At 43.4% G+C, this 19,485-nt stretch overlaps 1 protein-coding gene across 1 annotated transcript; it reads left to right on the top strand.

Moving 5' to 3' along the window:
- The first annotated feature begins 17,572 nt into the window (after positions 1–17,572).
- LOC541909 (beta-expansin 4) lies at positions 17,573–18,947 on the top strand. Its single transcript, NM_001111573.2, is given in 2 exon segments — positions 17,573–17,961; positions 18,086–18,947. Coding segments are annotated over 2 exon segments (927 nt in total). The 5' UTR covers positions 17,573–17,666; the 3' UTR covers positions 18,718–18,947.
- The last annotated feature ends 538 nt before the right edge of the window (positions 18,948–19,485 follow it).

Here is a 19,485-nt window from a genome sequence, read left to right as displayed (position 1 = left end):
CTACACCCATTGGTGGTGCACCTAGATCTAGATATCAGAAAGAAATTGTATCCAAGAAAGACAATCAATTAATTCGACAAGATACACCACCAAGATCAGAACTTATTGTTGGAGTCTCGAGCCAATTATTCTCAAAAATTGGTATGAGCCTTAGGGGCTTGTGGGGGATAGATATCCCCCAGGTTACCATGACTCGGATATGTTCTGTAGGCCAACAAAAAGGCCCCTGATGCGCTGGGCGAGCATGGAAGGCGGTTGTGTGGGCGTGAAGACTCCTGGGTAGTGCTGGGAATTGGGCCGGGTTGGGCCAGCCCGGACCAAGCCCATCGTGCTTCGTGCCAAATGGGTTCGGGCCAGCAAAGCCAAAAGATTTTTGGGCCGTGCCGTGCCAGCCCGAAGTGTAAAAACAGTGGCCCAGCCTGGCCCTAAACCACGTCGTGCCTTCTTTGGGTCGTGCCGGCCCAAGCCCGGCCCGTATATTTGACCACATAAAATCATAATATTACAACCATATAAAGTTCATAGCTTACTAAATTAAAGATATTAAACAATTCTAGCATCATTTGACCACGTAAACTCCAAATATAACAACAATATAAGGTCGATATCTTACTAAATTTAAGAAATTAAGTAAATTGGGCTTAATTGGGCCGTGCCGGCCCAAGCCCGGCCCATCTATGCGTGCCATGCTGGGGGCCCGACCGGTCGGAAATTGAGGCCCGGCCCAAGCTCGCCTTCGGGCTGTGCTAGCCCGGCCCAAGCCCGCCTTCGGGCCGTGCTAGCCCGGCCCATATTATTTCATGCCAGGCCATGCTTTGGGCTCCTATTTTCGGGTCGTGCTCGTGCTGGCCCGAAAAGCCCGGCCCATATTCCCAGCACTACTCCTGGGTCATATTCTGCGCATGCAGAGGACATGCAAATTCCCTAAAGACTTGTCGACCTCCGGGCAAGTCGGCATGATTCTCGTAGATGAGGGTGGAGTGAGGACGTTCATCGGGTCGTGTGTGTAACCGCTCTTCTATTGGGAATAAGGCAGAGGGGGAGCCCCTCCAAAACAAGACACACCTTAATAGGCAGGGTCATTTTCTACCTCCAAGACTCTCTGTGCTCGTGATCACCAAGCAATACAATATCCTCAACTCACAGGACATAAGGTATTACACACTTTAGTGGCATAAACCTGTATAACTCCCTGCATTCTATCGCACATCACACTAACCATCGAGCAGCAGTCGACTTCGCCGCCTACCCAAAAGCATTACGTGGTATATCAGTAGTGCACCGTTAGGACCAAACAATGACACCTAGCCCATGACCACCATTCATAGAATCCCACCGGGAGGCCAACCTTGCTCCCCAAGAGCCCACATCATGGTTGTCTGTCCATGGGAATGAGAGATCGACCAAATGATGGTGGAGCCATGGATATAGAGAAGTGGAACCATGGAGGGAAAAGATTATTCCAATAGATAATTTTTTCACTACTGGAAACTGCCTAACTTCCTAGAGCCTAAACTCTCGAAAGTTAAGTGAAAATAGTCGAAAGTTAAAGCAACTCTTAGAAATTAAGGGCTCTCATCGAAAATTGGGCTCTAAGAAATCAACAATCAAAAGTTAGCCCAACTTCTGACGGGGCCATCGGAAATTAGAGAGGTTGACGCCCTCAGCGCCATAACTTCCGATCATTTTACCAACATCTTGGAAATAAGTTAGGCTCTTTACTTCTGACGATCCTCACAGGACTCTCGGAAGTTAAGAGGCTAACATCCGATCATTTAATTCACCTCCCAGAAGTTATACTAAAGCAGCATTAAAAATGCTATTCATTTTCAAATTTCACCATATTTCAAAACATTAGAATACACACAATCATATAACAACAATAACATCTCATCCATTTCATCACAATAACACATTATCTGATATAAGTCACAAGTCACAACAATAACATACAAGTCTTTTCATTTCATCACAATGATTAACAAGTCACGAGTCTCACACAAGTTTATCAAAAGAAACATTACTTCAGATTGTCATTAGGAAATTTATTAGAGTTTTAACCGCTACCTCCATTGGCGAAGAGCACAGTGACAAATGAGTTATGATCGTTGTTGGGGCCCTACTTAGCCGAAGGTCCTCACAAAACCTTCACTTTGGCACAAACAAATGTGTTTCAGGTTCACAACTAATAGTGAACGAAGCTAACCTTTGGCCAGGACATTGCCAAGAAAAATCGAAGCGACGTAAACAGAAGCTTTGACCAAGTGTGCAAACAATGAAGGTGCGAGCCAAATCCGCCAGCTTCGGCACGGGTGAGACTTCGGATACAAAGATACCAAGTTCAAGACTTGTGCAACAAGAAAGAAGGAGAAAATTCGTCAGTGTCCCTGCGTCATTTGTAAAATATGTGTGTCGACTCTATGAGCATGTTTGTAATTTTCCACGAAGTTGTTCATCTTCCCAATAAATAGATGATCAGTGCCCTGCATAAATTCACCTTTTTTAAGGGCCATAACTTCATATCGCTTAGCCTTCGAAGAACCTTTGTGCCACCATGTGTTAAGAAGCCGAAGGTATGTTTGTAAACTCATTTGATATGAAGTAAGATGGAATGAAAATGTCAAGGCATATGATATGAGTTTTTACACTCAATCACTCCTTGTCATTTCATTTTATATCATTTTATTTCCTTTTAAAAGATCTTCGTCCTTCGTAATGACACTTCAAAGGAGTGTTAAAACAAGGACAAAAGTTTACATATTTAACTTGTGTTGCCTTAGTTTTCAATGCCTTTAGGGGATTGAATTCAAGTATCAAATATTGGCGCCCACCTCCAGTGATTCCACGACCACAGCAGCCCGAATCACGATGAGAGCATGACAGGCCATCAAGCTTCATCACCATCCATGAAGAAGCTTGTGCTCCCCATCATTGGGGGCTCGAGCTTCGAACCTAGCAACAAAAAGAAAAAGAAAGAGGCCCAAAGAAGGGTACAACACGTAGGCATCCAAGGACCCTACATTAAGTCCAAATAGTCTCATATCCCCATTACCTTTTCTTAAGAGGATCTTCGTCTCAAAGATTATCCACATAGAGATGCCATGGTTATCTCTTATGTCATCAAAGACTTCGTAGTTCAATATTCTGGTAGACATAGGCAGCACAATAGATATTATATTTGCCAAGGCTTTCAAGCAAATCAAGAGCCCAAAGATAAGATTTTGGAATCAGCTTTTCCCCTCTACGGCTTCAAAGGACAACAAGTAATGGCATTAGGAAAGCTGGCTATGCCCATTACCTTTGGTTATGTTAACAATACAAGGACAGAAGAAGTCATGTTTGAGATTGTTGATATGGAGTTCCCATACAATGCCATTATCGGAAGAGTAACTCTCAACATATTCGAAGCAATTCAGCATTCAACTTACCTCTGTATGAAGATACGAAGCAACCAAGGGATAATATTAGTTTATGGTAGCCAAGAAGCAGCAAGAATGGCAGAAGGGACCCTACTAGAACCAAAGATTGTCTACAACATAGACGAAGCTAAAGTGTAAGTTCAGGAATCTGAAAAACCAGTAAAAGAAAAAGCATCTTCGGCGGATCAGCCGAAGCCGGTACTTCTCTATGATGATGTTGTAGAGCATATGGTTTTCTTTGGAAATCAGCTAACTTTGGAGCAAGAATCTAATCTCCAAAGGTTTTTGTTTCACAACAAGGATGTCTTTGCCTGGTTAGCAAATGATCTATGCGGAGTGGATAGAAGCATAATAAAGCATGCTCTAAACATGGATCCATGTGTTATACCACGTAAGGAAAAGCTTCGTAATATGTCCGAAGATAAGGCCGAAGGTGCAAAGGTCGATGTTAAAAGTTTGCTTACTGCCAAAGTCATAGGAGAAATTGCATACCTAGAATGGCTGGTCAACACAGTTATGGTCAAGAAATCCAATGGCAAGTGGAGGATGTGTATTGACTTCACAGACCTCAATAAAGCATGTCCGAAGGACGAATTCCCACTACAAAGAATTAATTCTATGGTAGATGCAGTTGTCACTTCGGAGCTCATGAGTTTGTTGGATTGTTACTCAGGGTACCATCAAATCTGGATGAAGGAAGATGAGCCAAAGATTAGTTTCATAACCCCTAGTGGTACTTATTTCTATCTTCGGATGCCTGAGGGGCTCAAGAATAATGGTGGAAGCTTCAGCAAAATGACAGCCACAATACTGAGTTTGTAGCTGGACATGAATGTTTTGACTTATGTCGATGACATCATTGTGAAAAGTACATAGCAACAAGATCATATTTCAGATCTTCAAGAAACCTTTGTTAATTTCCGAAGGGTAGGCCTGAAGTTGAACCCTTTGAAGTGCGCCTTCGAAGTTAAAATGGGCAAGTTCGTGGCCTGCCTTGTGTCAACAAAGGGAATAGAAGCAAACCCAAACAAAATCAACGCAATACTTTGGATGGAGCCACCAAAGTCAAGAAAAGGGGCTCCAAGGTTGGCAGGGAGAGTAGCTTCTCTAAATAGATTCATTTCAAGATCTGCAGAATGAGGTTTGTCGTTCTTTGAGGTCTTAAAATCAGCAGAGGCCTTTTAGTGGGGACCCTCTCAGCAGCAAGCCTTCGAAAAAATTGAATGACTACATGATAAGATTGACAACACTCTCTCCACCTTGGCCAGGGGCTCCTCTTTTGCTTTATGTATCAGCTTCGCAATGAACTGTGAGTGATGCTTTGGTTCAAGAGGTAGTGAATGAAGGTGTAAAGAGGCAAATGCATGTCTACTTCGTGTCTGAATTATTGAGCCCATCTAAAAGGAATTATAGAGAGATGGAGAAAGTCATGTATGCAGTCTTAATGGCTTCAAGAAAGCTTCGGCACTACTTCCAAACCCACAACATTATTGTGCCATCATCTCAACCACTCAAGGATATCATAAGAAATAGGGAGGCTTTAGACCGAATTGGAAAGTGGGCAGTAGAGCTCAATGAGTTCATTGTAGACTTTGTTCATACATCATCCATTCAATCTCAAGCATTAGTAGATTTTATTATTGATTAGAGTCTAGGCTCGCGGATGAAACAACCCAATCAGACAAAGTTGACTGAACAGTCTTCTGTGATGGTTCATGGGGGTCCTTCGGGGCTAGTGTTGCAGCTATCATTATTTCACCATCTAAAGTAAGAACTTTGTATACTGCCAAGTTGTAGTTCCAGTGCACAAACAATATAGCAGAGCACGAAGTCTACTTCTAGGATTAAGGAAGCTAAAGGCAATGGGTGTAAGAAGGGCAGTCCTAAAATTAGACTCCCAAGTAATCATAGGCCAAGTGGACAAATCAAGAAAAGTAAAGAACCCAAGTTTGGAGAATTATTTTGATATGGTCCGAAGGATGGAATCTTCATTCGAAGGATTTTCAGTGAAAAACATTCTAAGACTAGACAACGAACATGCTGACATGCTAGCCATGTCTATCGCTCAGGGGCACCATTCCCCCCCCCCCCCAAGTTTTCTTCAAAGTGTTCAAGGCACCCTCCGTTGATTTGATGGAAAGAACCATCCTAATTGTCTCCCCTACGCACAGTGAAGACTGGATAACAGAAATTATAACCTTCCTTCAGGGAAACCATCCAGTTGATGGCGAAGCATACACCAAGAGAATGCAGGCAAGGGCAAGGCCGTATAAAATCATAGAAGGAGAATTGTACAAGGAAGGTGTCTGCTCACCTCTGATAAATTGCATCTCTAGAGACTAAGATCAAGACTTAATAAATGTTGGGGACTTGTTCTTAACTGCAGCGTGAATTAAGAACAAGGCAACACAGAAATTGTTAAATGTTATATTCCTTCGTCCTTCGAAGCATTATTTCCCTTGGGATATAATGGATTCCGGACGAAGGTTATGAAGGTCATACCTTCATAAGCACAACAAATAATGAAGAAGGATTTATATAAAATATGAAAAATAATTTAAACACATGATTATTATTATTAACTCGCTTCTATTTCATTATTATAGAAATAATCACAAATTACAAAATGTACCTTCGACTTGAAGGAAAGTAAAAATACCAGCGTGAAGCAAAAGCAAATGCCCAATGCGTAATTACAGGAGCGCGTGAATAGTACAGGGGTACTGTTCACCTATTTATAGGCACAGGGCGCAGCCTGTGTATAATTACATTTATGCCCTTTACAATGAACTACAATAATGACACAGAATATCATGGGTCTTTAAGTCATTTCATCTTTAAGTCGGTTCACCCCTTCGTCTTGAGACATGTCACTGTGCCGAAGCTTTATAGTCGATAGCTTCGGCGCTGCTTTGGAGAGGATCTGCCGAAGGTGTTTATTTCTTTAGGATCTTCGGCTACGAAGCATACCCCCAACAGTAGCCCCTTCGCGGTGCTAGATCGTTTTTCATAAAGAGCTTGATCCGTGAAAAATCTTCTAGGCTTCGGGATGCCGAAGATCCAAAAAAACACATTCCCTGAGCTCGTTGGCGAGAAACGATTAAAATAATCGTCGCACGCGCGACCCATCTTGCACCAATTACGTGCTCACCAGTGATTCACCTTCTCGAACTATGTGGCCCACCGTTCAGTGAGTGCGAGTGACTGTTTGTTCGGTGCTGGAGACCTTGCCGATTCACCTTCCCACCTGCAGCACTATATAAACAGACGGGTAGGTGTGAAGTTACCACAGCATTCATTGCTATTGTACTGTTTTGCTGCCAAATTTTTAGTCATAGCCGAAGCTTGATCATCGTGCTCAGACGAAACCTTGCTTGTGAATCTGCTTCGGCACAAGTGTAAGAGCTTCGGAAAAGACAAAAAAGCCAACACCAAAAATTTCAAGTGAGTCATAATCAAATGGCCAGAGTTCGCTCTACTGCAAGAGTCGATCGTGAGGGAGACGAGACCGAAGCTGTTGAAACTGTTCCTATTTCGGAAGCAATGAAGCGATCTGGGTTGGTAACACCGGAAGACGTCCCTGCTGCCGAAGCAGAGCAAGCTGGTATTGAAGAGACCGATTCTGAAGATGATTACAACATCGCAGTGCCGAGCAAGCCTAGCCACCTAGACTTCGGAAAGTCCACCATCTCCGAAGCTGATTTTCCTAAGATGGTGAAATTGGGCTATTTTAGCGAAGACAAGAAAGAGCTGATTCGCTTCGGTGGAGAAGAAACTACTCTGAAGCCAGAAAAAGATGAAATAGTAGTTTTCAAGAGTTTCCACAAAGCTGGTTTGAGATTCCCTTTAAATAGGATGATTGCCGATGTGCTAAAGAAGTTTGGGATCCACTTTCATCAATTAACTCCTAACGCTATCGTTAGGCTTAGTGTTTATATTTGGGCTCTCCGAAGCCAGGGGGTGGAACCGTTTGCCGAAGGTTTCTGCCGGGTGCACGAGCTACATTACCAAACCAAGGCTAGAAAGGATGGGTTACATGAAAATTTTGATTGTTACAATTTTGCTTATCGGAAAACTACAAAATTTCCTTTGATCAGCTACCGAAGCAAGTGGCCGGTAGGCTGGAAATCGAAATGGTTCTACGTCAAAGTTGACGATGACAAGGAGAAGCTGGTCCAGAGTCCGCTTGAACTGATCTTCGGAGAGACCAGACCCCAATGCAATATGACACCAGAAGGTCCAACCCAAACTGCGCTGGCTGAATTCAGGATTATCGCAGAGCACATTGGTACTAGAGATTTAGTGTAGGAGTTTCTGGCTTTCAAAATATTTCCAACTATGAAGGAATGGGCTATGTCGAAGCTTGAAGGAGAGAAGAAAGAGGGGGAACTTGTCCGACTGCCCTACCACTACAAGTTCAAGAAATATTTCAAAGCACCCTGCCAAGAATGGCTCGAAACAATTGAAGTAATGTGCACCGAAATTCTTGGGAATTATTCTAAAAAAGAAAATCAATTGATGACAGCAGCCTTCGGCACCCGGCCGAAACGAAGGCTAAACAGGGTACTGGATGCTATAGGCTTTGAATATCCTGATTATGAGCGACTCGACAAGGGTGCCGAAGGGCAAAAAAGAAAAAGAATAGCTTGCGCTTTGAACAAAGACGACGAAGATCAATCAAAGAAGAAGAAACAAAAGTTTGAATCGAAAGTATTAACTTCGAAGAAAAGAAAGGACTCAATCCCAGAACAAAAATCAATTGATGAAGAAGAGAAGACTTCTGCGACATCTTCTGATGCTGAAATAGAGGAAATTCTAAAGGTAATGACTGAAACTCTGCCTGCCAAACTAAGTCCATTGGGGCTTCATCTGACGAAGCTTTTTCATAATGAAAAGGAGCCCACAAAGACAAATGCATCTAAGCCAAAAAGGCAAAGGATTGTTACCGTGACAGAAGTGATTGAAACAACACCACCAAGAGCTCCAGCTCCGAAGGTGCCGGCAATTGAAAGCATGACAACTACTGAAGCGGTACCTTCGGAAGCTGCCGCAGAAGGAGCCAGAGCCGAAGATGCCAACTCCGAAGGTATTAATTTAGAGAGCATAGCCGCTGATATAGATAAAATGCTGCTAAACATGGCCGCTGAAGAAACTGCTACAGCCACCGAAGAGACCACGGTCGCCAAACCCGAGAAAGAAGGAATAACCGAAGATACTTCAGAAGATGAAACTTTTGACTTCCGAAACTTAGTTGGCCAGAAGCTGACAAAAGCTGAAAAAGAGGAATTAAAAGAGTATGATATATCTTGTGGGTACCGGCCGGGGGCGCTTCTCTTCGGTGGTATTGATGATGAAGGGTTAGGCGCATACGAGACCAAACCGATGCGAAGGTTGTTGGTACTTTATCAAAGAGTATCGGCTTCCCGAAGCTTGAAGCGGATATCAGCCGCTACCGTCGACAACATATTGTCAGCAGTTTGTTCTATTCTAATTTTAAGGTAAACATTTTGTGTCTAACTCTTATTATTTGTGGTAACAAAAATATTTTCTAACGAAGGCTATTTGTCCAGAGTATACTTTTGAGCAAGACATTAAAAATGCATCAAGACTTAGAGGATAAAAAGCAAGAAGTTATAATTGAAAATTTAGAAAACAAAATAAAGGAGCAATCTGCTGCCATAGAGAAGAAAGACCTCGAGCTACAAACAGTCGAAGGTTTATTAGTGGATGCTGAAGCAAAAATAACAGAATTAAATTCGAAGCTTCTTTCCCAATCAGAAAATTTTGAACAAGAAAAGCTGAAGCTTGATGCAAAGCTTGAAGCCGAAGCTCAAAAAACTCGGAACTGAAAGAATCTTTGAAAAATCTTCAGAATAAGTGTTTGGAGTTCATCACTCGATGCATTCATCAGTTAAAGCAAGTGTTCCATTTTGTTGGAGCCAGTAGTGAAGAGTTTACTCCTTCGGCTGAAGACCTGCCTGGTGCCTTCGAGCACATTGAAGGTGAAATTAATGATCTTGACGAAGTTATAGCTGGGCATAGCGACTTCTGTGCCCTGGCAGCTTCTCGGGGCACAACTGTTGCCTTTTTGAAGTCTGGCTGTGAACACGACAAGATTGTTAATAGACCCAACTTCAGCCTATCACCAGCAGACCTAGATAATATTCCCAATCTGGCTCGGAGTATTGCAAATAGATTTATAAAGTTAGTATGGACAAAGGGTGGTCGGAGCAAAGCTGGTGACGAAGCTCGGAGCCACCTCAAGCTGGTAACAAAATCATACCTTATGCTTACCTTTTCCTTTAAATTTTTGAATTTGGCTTATAATACTTTCGTACAGATTGACCAAGCCGAAGCTGCAGCTGCAGAGTAGAAGAACGAAGCTCCAGAGATAGTATCGAAGCTTGAATAATCTGTAAAAGTAGCTAAAAAAACTCCTGTAATAACTTGTATAAAGTATGATGTAATCTAAGTTTTACTTTGTAATATAATCTTACTTTTCCGTCCATGTATGAAATGCTTTGGTGTGGACAAAATTAATACTTTTGAGCCATAGGCAAAAAACACCTTCCCTTCTTTGCGTACACAGCGAAGCATAAAATTGCCTTCCTTTCGGGACCGAAGCATGTCTGTATGTTATGCTGATGATGATCCTATGTATGTCTAAGTGAATGTTTATGAATGCAAATGTCATGATGTAATGTATCGTGCAAATGAATGTTCAAATACATATTCGAAGCCATATTCCCTTGGGAATGACTCAAATCTTCTTTGCCGCTTATTTTTCGGCTTCACCATTTATTTTTCGGTGTATCAGCGCTGACTTTTCGCTGTAAGCCTCCCTTAGGAGCTTCTTCACCTTTTACTTCGGCAGAATCAGCGTTGACTTTTCGCTGTAAGCCTCCCTTAGGAGCTTCTTCGCCTTTTACTTCGGCGGAATCAGCGTTGACTTTTCGCTGTAAGCTCTGCATTCCCTTGGGAACGACTTTTGAGCTTCTCCCTGTTTCCTTTTCTTTTTTTCTTTGCACTCGATGGTGCGTTCTCAGCTTTTACATTTACATCTTTGGGGGATTTTGCTCTTATAGAGCTGAAATAAGAAAAAGAGAAATTACATGATATGGCCCCATTAAAAACCTTTCTCCCCCTTTGGAAAGGAAAAGGGTGCCATGAAAAAGAATATAAAAAAATTACATCAAGCTAGACATAATATCGCCGAAGCTCATCTGCATTCCATGATCTAGGAATGTCGTTGTCGTCCATATCCTTCAATCTGTAAGAACCGGGTCTTGACGAAGATACTACCAGAAAAGGTCCTTCCCACTTTAGCTGTAGCTTGCCTACTGTGTCTGGGTTGGCGACTCTCCGAAGTACCAAGTGTCCTGGCTTAATATTTTTTAGCCGAACCTTTCTGTCATGCCATTTTATTGTTTCGGCTTGATATTTGTTGATATTCTCTACAGCTTGAAGCCTGATCCCTTCTATAGCTTCTTTTGCCACAGAATAATCAGCTTCGTCTTCTGCCGAAGTCATTGTTCTTATTGATCCCGCTTTAGCTTTTTCTGGGGTTATTGCTTCGTCACCAAACAACAGTTTGAATGGTGTAAAACCTGTTGATCTTGATATTGTTGTGTTGTGGCTCCACACCACTTTAATTAATTCGTCCGGCCACTTCCCCCTGGGCTGGTTGAAGATTAACTTCATTATTCCTGTCATTATGATGCCATTAGCCCTTTCAACAAGTCCATTTGACTCCGGATGCCGAACTGATGCAAAATGGATCTTCGTGCCAATTTGTTCACAAAATTCTCTGAAAGCTTCAGAATCAAACTGTGTTCCATTGTCCACAGTAATGGCCTTCGGCACTCCGAAGCGACAGACAATATTTTGCCAGAAAAACTTTTGAACAGTAACCGAAGTTATTGTGGCTAAAGGCTTTGCCTCGATCCATTTAGAAAAATATTTCACTGCCACTACAACATATCTTAAGTTCCCTTGTGCTGGTGGTAGCGGACCTAACAAATCAAGGCCCCACCTTTGCAATGGCCAAGTGGGTTGTATTAACTGAGTTAAAGACGAAGGTTGTTTTTGGTCTCTTGCACATTTCTGACATCCTTCGCACTTTTGGACTAATTCCGCTGCATCCGAAGCTGCTTTTGGCCAATAAAATCATTGACGAAAAACTTTTCCCAGCAAAGGCCTAGATCCAATGTGAGATCCACACAGGCCTGCGTGTATTTCCTTCATCAATTCTATACCTTCGGCTCTGGATAAACATTTGAGTAGTGGAGAACAGACTCCATGCTTGTACAACTTCCCTTCTATTATAACATATGGTCGAGCTCTTGCCTCTATTTTCTTGTTATAAGCTTCGTCATCTGAAAGAAAATTACCCTGAAGGAAAGAGATGATTTCAGTTCTCCAGTCTTCACTATAAACAGGAGATATATTGAGGACTGCCTCTCAAGAAGTTCAACCGAAGGTGCTTTTATTGTTTCGAAAAATACTTCCGAAGGTAAGGGCAGCCCCTGTGCTGCTGACTTGGCTAGCAGATCAGCATGTTCATTTTCTCCTCGAGGAATATTTTTGACAGAAAACCCTTCAAAGGAAGCTTCAATTCTTCGGACCCTAAATATTTCTCAAGCTTCGGGTCTCTTGCTTTACAACTTTTGTCAATATGACCAGAAATAACCTGGGAATCAGTTTTAAGAACCACCCTTCTAATTCCCATTGCCTTTAACTTCCGAAGACCCAAAAGCAAAGCTTCGTACTCAGCAATGTTATTTGTGCAGCTAAAATCAAGTCTTGCCGCGTAGCAAGTTTTAACTTTGGAGGGTGAAACTAATACAGCGGCTGCTCCTGCCCCGAAGGTTCCCCAAGAACCATCGCAAAATACTGTCCAAGCTTCGGCAACTTTACTCGCTTCTTCTTCTTCCTGAGCCCCTGGCGTCCAGTCAGCAATGAAGTCTGCTAACGCTTAGGACTGAATCGAAGATCTATGCACATAATCAATGCAAAACTCATTGAGTTCCGCAGCCCATTTTCCAACCCTTCCAGTAGCTTCTCTATTTCTCATAATACCCTTCAATGGTTGTGAAGAAGGGACAATTATATTGTATGCTTGAAAATAGTGCCGAAGCTTCCTGGAGGCCATCAAAACATCATACAGCACCTTCTCCAATTCTGTATAATTTTTCTTTGATAAACTAAGGACTTCGGAGATGAAGTATATTGGGGCTTGCTTTTTGACTTGCCCCTCAAGCTTCTCTTGGACAAGTGCCGCACTTACCGCGCGCTGAGTGCGAAGCTGCCACATATAACAACAGAGGAGCCCCTGGCGTTGGTGGAGTTAATGTCGTTAAGTCTATCAAATACTGCTTCAGCTCATTGAAGGCTTTCTGCTGAACTGGCCCCCATTGAAAAACTTCGGCTGACTTCAACACTTCAAAAAATGGTAGATTTCTCTCTGCTGATCTAGATATGAATCAGTTTAGAGATGCAAGTCTTCCCGTCAGTCGTTGAGCCCCTTGCTTTGTGCTAGGTGGTTCCATTCAAAGAATAGCTTCGATTTTATTTGGATTAGCCTCAATCCCTTTTGTTGAAACTAGGCAACCAAGGAATTTTCCCTTCTTTACTCCAAAAACACACTTTTCTGGATTCAGCTTTAGATCGGCCTGTCTAAAATTAGCGAAAGTCTCATGCAGATCAGCAATGTGATTTTCTTGCTTCGTGCTTTTCACAATGATATCATCAACATAAGTTAGCACATTTTTGCCTATCTGAGAATGAAGAACCTTCGTTGTCATTCTGCTGAAGCTTCCTCCAGCATTCTTGAGCCCCTCAGGCATCCGAAGATAACAATATGTTCCGCTAGGGGTTCTGAAGCTAGTTTTTGGCTCATCCTCCTTCTTCATCCAAATTTGATGATAGCCTGAATAACAATCCAGCAGACTCATAAGCTCTGATGAAGCTGCTGCATCAACTAGGGAATCTATCCTTGGTAATGGAAACTCATCTTTCGGACAAGCCTTGTTGAGATCAGTAAAATCAATACACATCCTCCATTTGCCATTGGCCTTTTTTACCATAACAGTGTTGGCTAGCCATTATGGGTATTTTACTTCTCTGATAACTCCGGCTTTGAGGAGTCTTTTCACTTCATTCCGGGCACCTTCGGCCTTGTCATCAGACATCTTCCGAAGCCTCTGCTTTCTGGGTCTGAAGGATGGATCAACATTGAGCGAGTGTTCAATAACATCCCTGTTGACTCCGCAAAGATCATTAGCTGACCATGCAAAAACATCTTTGTTGTTGAACAGAAACCTTATCAAGGTTTTCTCCTGTTCTTCGGATAGTTGAGATCCCAATAGCACCTTCTGCTCTGCTATGTCATCGCATAAGAGCATGGGCTTCGGCTAATCGGCCGAAGCAGCTTTCTCCCTTCTGTACTTGTATTGCTCACAAGCTTCAGCTCCATCTATGTTATGGATTGCTTTTGAGTCTGTCCAGTTTCCTTCGACCCTTCTGGTAGCTTCCTGACTTCCATGAATAGCAATGGGTCCTTGGTCCGAAGGTATCTTCATGCAAAGATATGCTGGATGAAGAATTGCTTCAAAAGCATTGAGAGTACCACGACCAATGATTGCATTGTAAGTGTATTCCATGTCAACAATATCAAACATAACTTGCTCAGTCCTTGTGTTGTCAATAAATCCGAAGGTTACTAGCATTGTGATCTTGCAAAGTGCTACAATCTGCCTTCCTCCGAAGCCACAAAGGGGATGTGTGGCATCATGGATCTTGTCTTCGGGCTCTTGCATTTGTCTGAAGGCCTTGGCAAATATAATATCCGCTGCACTGCCTGTATCAACCAAAACATTGTGGACCAGAAATCCTTTGATCACACAAGAGATAACCATAGCATCATTGTGTGGGTAGTCCTTGAGCTGAAGATCCTCTTGAGAGAAGGTAATCGGGATGTGAGACCATCTTGACTTGATGAAGGGTCCTTGTACCCCTACATGTTGTACTCTTCTCTGTGCCTCCTTCTTCTGTTTCTTGTTAGCTGGCTCTGAGCATGAACCGCCTGTTATCGGGAGCACAAGCTTCGGGGCCGAAGCAACTCCAGCTTTGAACGAAGCCATCAACTCAGCAAATGGATGTGAGTTCACCGGAGGTGGGCGGCAATGTTGGGGACTTGTTCTTAACTGCAGCGTGAATTAAGAACAAGGCAACACAGAAATTGTTAAATGTTATATTCCTTCGTCCTTCGAAGCATTATTTCCCTTGGGATATAATGGATTCCGGACGAAGGTTATGAAGGTCATACCTTCATAAGCACAACAAATAATGAAGAAGGATTTATATAAAATATGAAAAATAATTTAAACACATGATTATTATTATTATTAACTCGCTTCTATTTCATTATTATAGAAATAATCACAAATTACAAAATGTACCTTCGACTTGAAGGAAAGTAAAAATACCAGCGTGAAGCAAAAGCAAATGCCCAATGCGTAATTACAGGAGCGCTTGAACAGTACAGGGGTACTGTTCACCTATTTATAGGCACAGGGCGCAGCCTGTGTATAATTACATTTATGCTCTTTACAATGAACTACAATAATGACACAGAATATCATGGGTCTTTAAGTCATTTCATCTTTAAGTCGGTTCACCCCTTCATCTTGAGACATGTCACTGTGCCGAAGCTTTATAGTCGATAGCTTCGGCGCTGCTTTGGAGAGGATCTGCCGAAGGTGTTTATTTCTTTAGGATCTTCGGCTACGAAGCATACCCCCAACAATAAGATAAATTCATTATGTACTATGTGGATCACATATTGGCCCAGAGCTTTACTGGAAAAAAAAATCTTCCATCAAGGTTTTTTCTGGTCAACGGCAGCTTCAGACACAACGAAGTTTGTTCAGAAATGTGACAATTGCCAGAGATATGCAATGAACCAGAAGAAACTTCGTCTCTAGATCAGCTCATACAACCTACATGGCCTCTACAAAGATGGGGAATTGACATAATAGGTTCAATGTCAACAACGCAAGGAAACTTGAAATATGCAATGGTGGCATTTGAGTACTTTTCCAAGTGGATCGAAGCAAAAGCCTTGGCAACAATAACTTTGGCAACCATCCAGAAATTGTTCTAGCAAAACATTATTTGCCATTTTGGAGTCTCGAAGTCTATCACCGTTGACAATGGTACTCAATTCGACTCCGTAGTATTCAGAGAATACTGCAACCAAGTGGGAACAAACATACACTTTGCATCAGTCAGGCACCCAGAGTCAATGGGTCAGTTGAAAGAGCAAACGAAATAGTTTTGTTGGGAATCACAAAGTCTTTAGTCGGATTACCCAAGGGGAAGTGGACAGATGAACTTATCAAAGTTGTGTGGAATCACAATGCATCTATATCAAGATCCACTAGTTTTACACCATTTAGGCTTCTCTTCGGGGACGAAGCAGCTACCCCCAAAGAGGTTAAGTTGGGTTCAACAAGAGTCACAACTACGACTCAAGATCAGGATGATGAAAAAATCTCGAAGGATGAAATAGAAGAGATGAGGCTCGAAGCAATTGAACACATAAGAAGCTATTAAGTCGAAACAATAAGATGGAGAGACAGGAAAGTGAAACTCAAGAACATATCACTAGGCCACCTTGTGCTCTGAAGGGTAGCAAATTCAGATACAACGGGCAAATTACAAGTGAAGTGGGAAGGTCCCTTCCTGGTCTCAGCTTCAAATAAACCAAGTTCATACAGATTAAAGGATATGGAAGGAAACGACATTCCAAGATCATGGAATGTTGATTTAGAGTTTAGTCACATCTCTTTTTAAAAGATCTTCGTCCTTTGTAATGGCACTTCGAAGTAGTGTTAAAACAAGGACGAAGGTTTACATATTTAACTTGTGTTCCCTTGGTTTTCAATGCCTTTAGAGGATTGAAATCAAGTATCCAACAATCATCATCTTGTTACGGTGCCAGTAAGGTAGGTGAGATTGGTCTGATACACCTATGCAAAGGAAATTCGCCGAGTTACATCTCAATATTACGACAAAGTAGTTGACAATAGAATGATCATGAAGTCGGATACCTAAGGTCTAGGTGAAAGTCTAATAAAACTATACGGGAGGTGGAGGTGGCGCCATCGAAAGATTTATCCCCTGTCCTTTGTGATAGTTGCTACAAAAGAGTCAGTTATGATGTCAGTGTTTCAAATCAATACATAACTTAAAGTCTAAACTATTATATTAGCAACTTACTCAAAGAAATGCTTGTTGCTGCGCAAGCTGAGTTGCATAGTACTCCTATTGCTGTGCAACTTGCCTCAGGTATTCCTCCAAGGCCCTTTACCGCTCCTGTTGCTGGCTTAATTCTGCTCACAGTCGCTTAGCTTCTGTTGTATCCTGAGTGGAGCAACATGAGCTAGGCCTCGATGACCCTCCCTTTTGAACCCTCAATCGACTCGAGTCGCTCTCTAAGCTAGTGCCTTGTGGACCCTTAGCGCTCGCGCAGCCTGCTCACCACCTGACCCCGCCCGCGCAGCTACCACACCGTGCAAAAAAATAGTGCAGAGCGAGCACTCGAACCCACGCCCCTCTGCTCTAGAAATTTAGAGCTAACAACCAAAACACACTTACCTCAGTGTTTAGAAATAAACAATATTTATATTTGAATAAATATTTCTATGATATATAACAACCGTGGTAAAACACGAGCAATTGGCTAGTAAGACATTACAAATTGTGTGTGGTTTCTAGGACGACTTGTATAGTTGTATATTGGTACTTACGGAAACTGTAGTGTTGTTCCTAGGTTGAAGATGTCATACGCCTTCAAATAAGGACTTAAATGGATTTAAGTTGTCTACACGTCTTAACTTTTTGCAATTATACCCTTTATGTATATAAAGAGCCATTTTGTGTACTCTCGTCCCATATTTTCTACGTGATCTTCGATCGCGGCATTTATTTGGCACATGCAGATTAAAAATGTTTTAGGCCCCTTCCGGCTAACATAGCAACTTGCCACGTTCTCTCCAATAATTTTGACCGGTAGAATGGTCCCAAAAAAAAGCTCTCGATGCCTCCCTATAAATACCGCTATTATGGCAGCTCACCTAAGAGCTAAGAGGGAAGAACAATCGAGCTACTAATAAGGTCGTATACATATCTTCTATATACTCCTCTGAAAGTTGTGAACTCCGGTCGAGCTTAAAAACAGCAGCAATGGCGAAGCTTTGGACATTGCTGCTGGCTGCAGTGGTGGTCCTCTCACTCCTAGTGAGCCCCATTGCTTGCACCCGAAAGCTCAACAAACCCAAGCCGAAGCCGGGCAGCTACAGGCGGCCGGTCAAGCCGAAGCCAAAACCGGTCACGGGCAGCTACAAGCCGGCGCCTGTGGCCGCCAGAAGAAACCACACAGCTACACCCACGCCATCGCCGACTGTCTACGGCCCCGGTGGCTGGCTGTCAGGCGCCGGCGCCACGTACTACGGCGCGACCAACGGCGACGGGAGCGACGGTTAGTACAGCAGATGACCCTGCCCTACTCTCCCAGCCGACTCCTAGTGTATTTCTTCGCTACCGGTGCATTAGAATTGACATGGGGATGGGATCAAATGACTCTAATTAACATGTGAATGCAGGCGGCGCGTGCGGCTACCAGACGGCCGTCGGAAAGAAGCCATTCGACTCGATGATCGCCGCCGGGAGCACGCCACTGTACAGGGGAGGCGAGGGCTGCGGCGCCTGCTACGAGGTGAAATGCACGACCAACGCCGCGTGCTCCGGCCAGCCCGTGACCATCGTAATCACCGACCAGTCCCCTGGCGGGCTGTTCCCCGGCGAGGTCGAGCACTTTGACATGAGCGGCACCGCCATGGGCGCCATGGCCCGGCCCGGCATGGCCGACAAGCTCCGCGCTGGCGGCGTGCTCAGGATCCTGTACAGGAGGGTGCCGTGCAAGTACACCGGCGTCAACATCGCGTTCAAGGTGGATCAGGGCGCGAACCCGTACTACTTCGACGTGCTCATCGAGTTCGAGGACGACGACGGCGACCTCAGCGCCGTGGACCTCATGGAGGCCGGCAGCGGCGTCTGGACTCCTATGGCGCACAACTGGGGCGCCACGTGGCGCCTCAACAACGGCAGGAAGCTCAAAGCGCCGTTCGGGCTCCGGCTCACCTCCGACTCCCGCAGGGTGCTCGTCGCCAACAACGCCATCCCGGCCGCGTGGAAGCCCGGCAAGACCTACCGCTCCTTGGTCAACTACCCCTGAAAAGAGAAATACCGACAAGTGGATGGCGTGTATTGTGCGTCCGGGTGTTGCGAGTGGCGGCGGTGTACTACTGGTGTCGGAAAACAGAAGAGAATGAAAGAGGAGGTTGAAGAAGAGAATAATGTCCTTCTTCCCTCCCTGGACGGTCTCTGCAGTCCCCAAAAGTGATGTGTGACGGTGTTAGTCAAATCATGCCGGTAATTTGATACTTCATCTCGATTTGAGTTTTACTGCTATACTACTGTGATTGAGGTAAGACAGAATCTTATTTCTTGACCACGTAGTACATAAACTACAAAGCATGCCCGTTGCGTTGGTAATTAGACTCTTGTAGTGGTTTTTGCCAATATCAAGATGTATGTAGAATGTGTGTGCATGCGTTCACAGTGATGAGAATATACATGCGTGTATCTGATCCTCTACATCTCCACTTCGTAAAAGAAACAACTACATACTATGTTTATATAACGAAAAATCTAAAACGAGAATAGGGCTTCGTCCATCAAAAGTTGTTCTGGTGGTTTTAAAATCGATATTGATATACCGGTTTTAAATGTTGAGGGCATGTTGTTGGTCAACTACTAAAGTCCCTGCAAGAAACCATAATATGGTAACATGGTTAAAAGGTGAAACCTTCTCCACTTAGGCCGTGTTTGGTTACCTAGAGTTTCTCGTGATCAGATAAACATTATCGGTTATTGATCCAAACGTTTTGCTTTCTGTGCATCGGATAATGTGCTGCTATAGAGAATCTACATTATCAACTTT

The sequence above is a fragment of the Zea mays genome, chromosome 7 (assembly GCF_902167145.1).
Source record: "Zea mays cultivar B73 chromosome 7, Zm-B73-REFERENCE-NAM-5.0, whole genome shotgun sequence".
NCBI classification, from domain to species: Eukaryota; Viridiplantae; Streptophyta; class Magnoliopsida; order Poales; family Poaceae; genus Zea; species Zea mays.
This window is presented reverse-complemented; position numbering and strand designations above follow the sequence as displayed.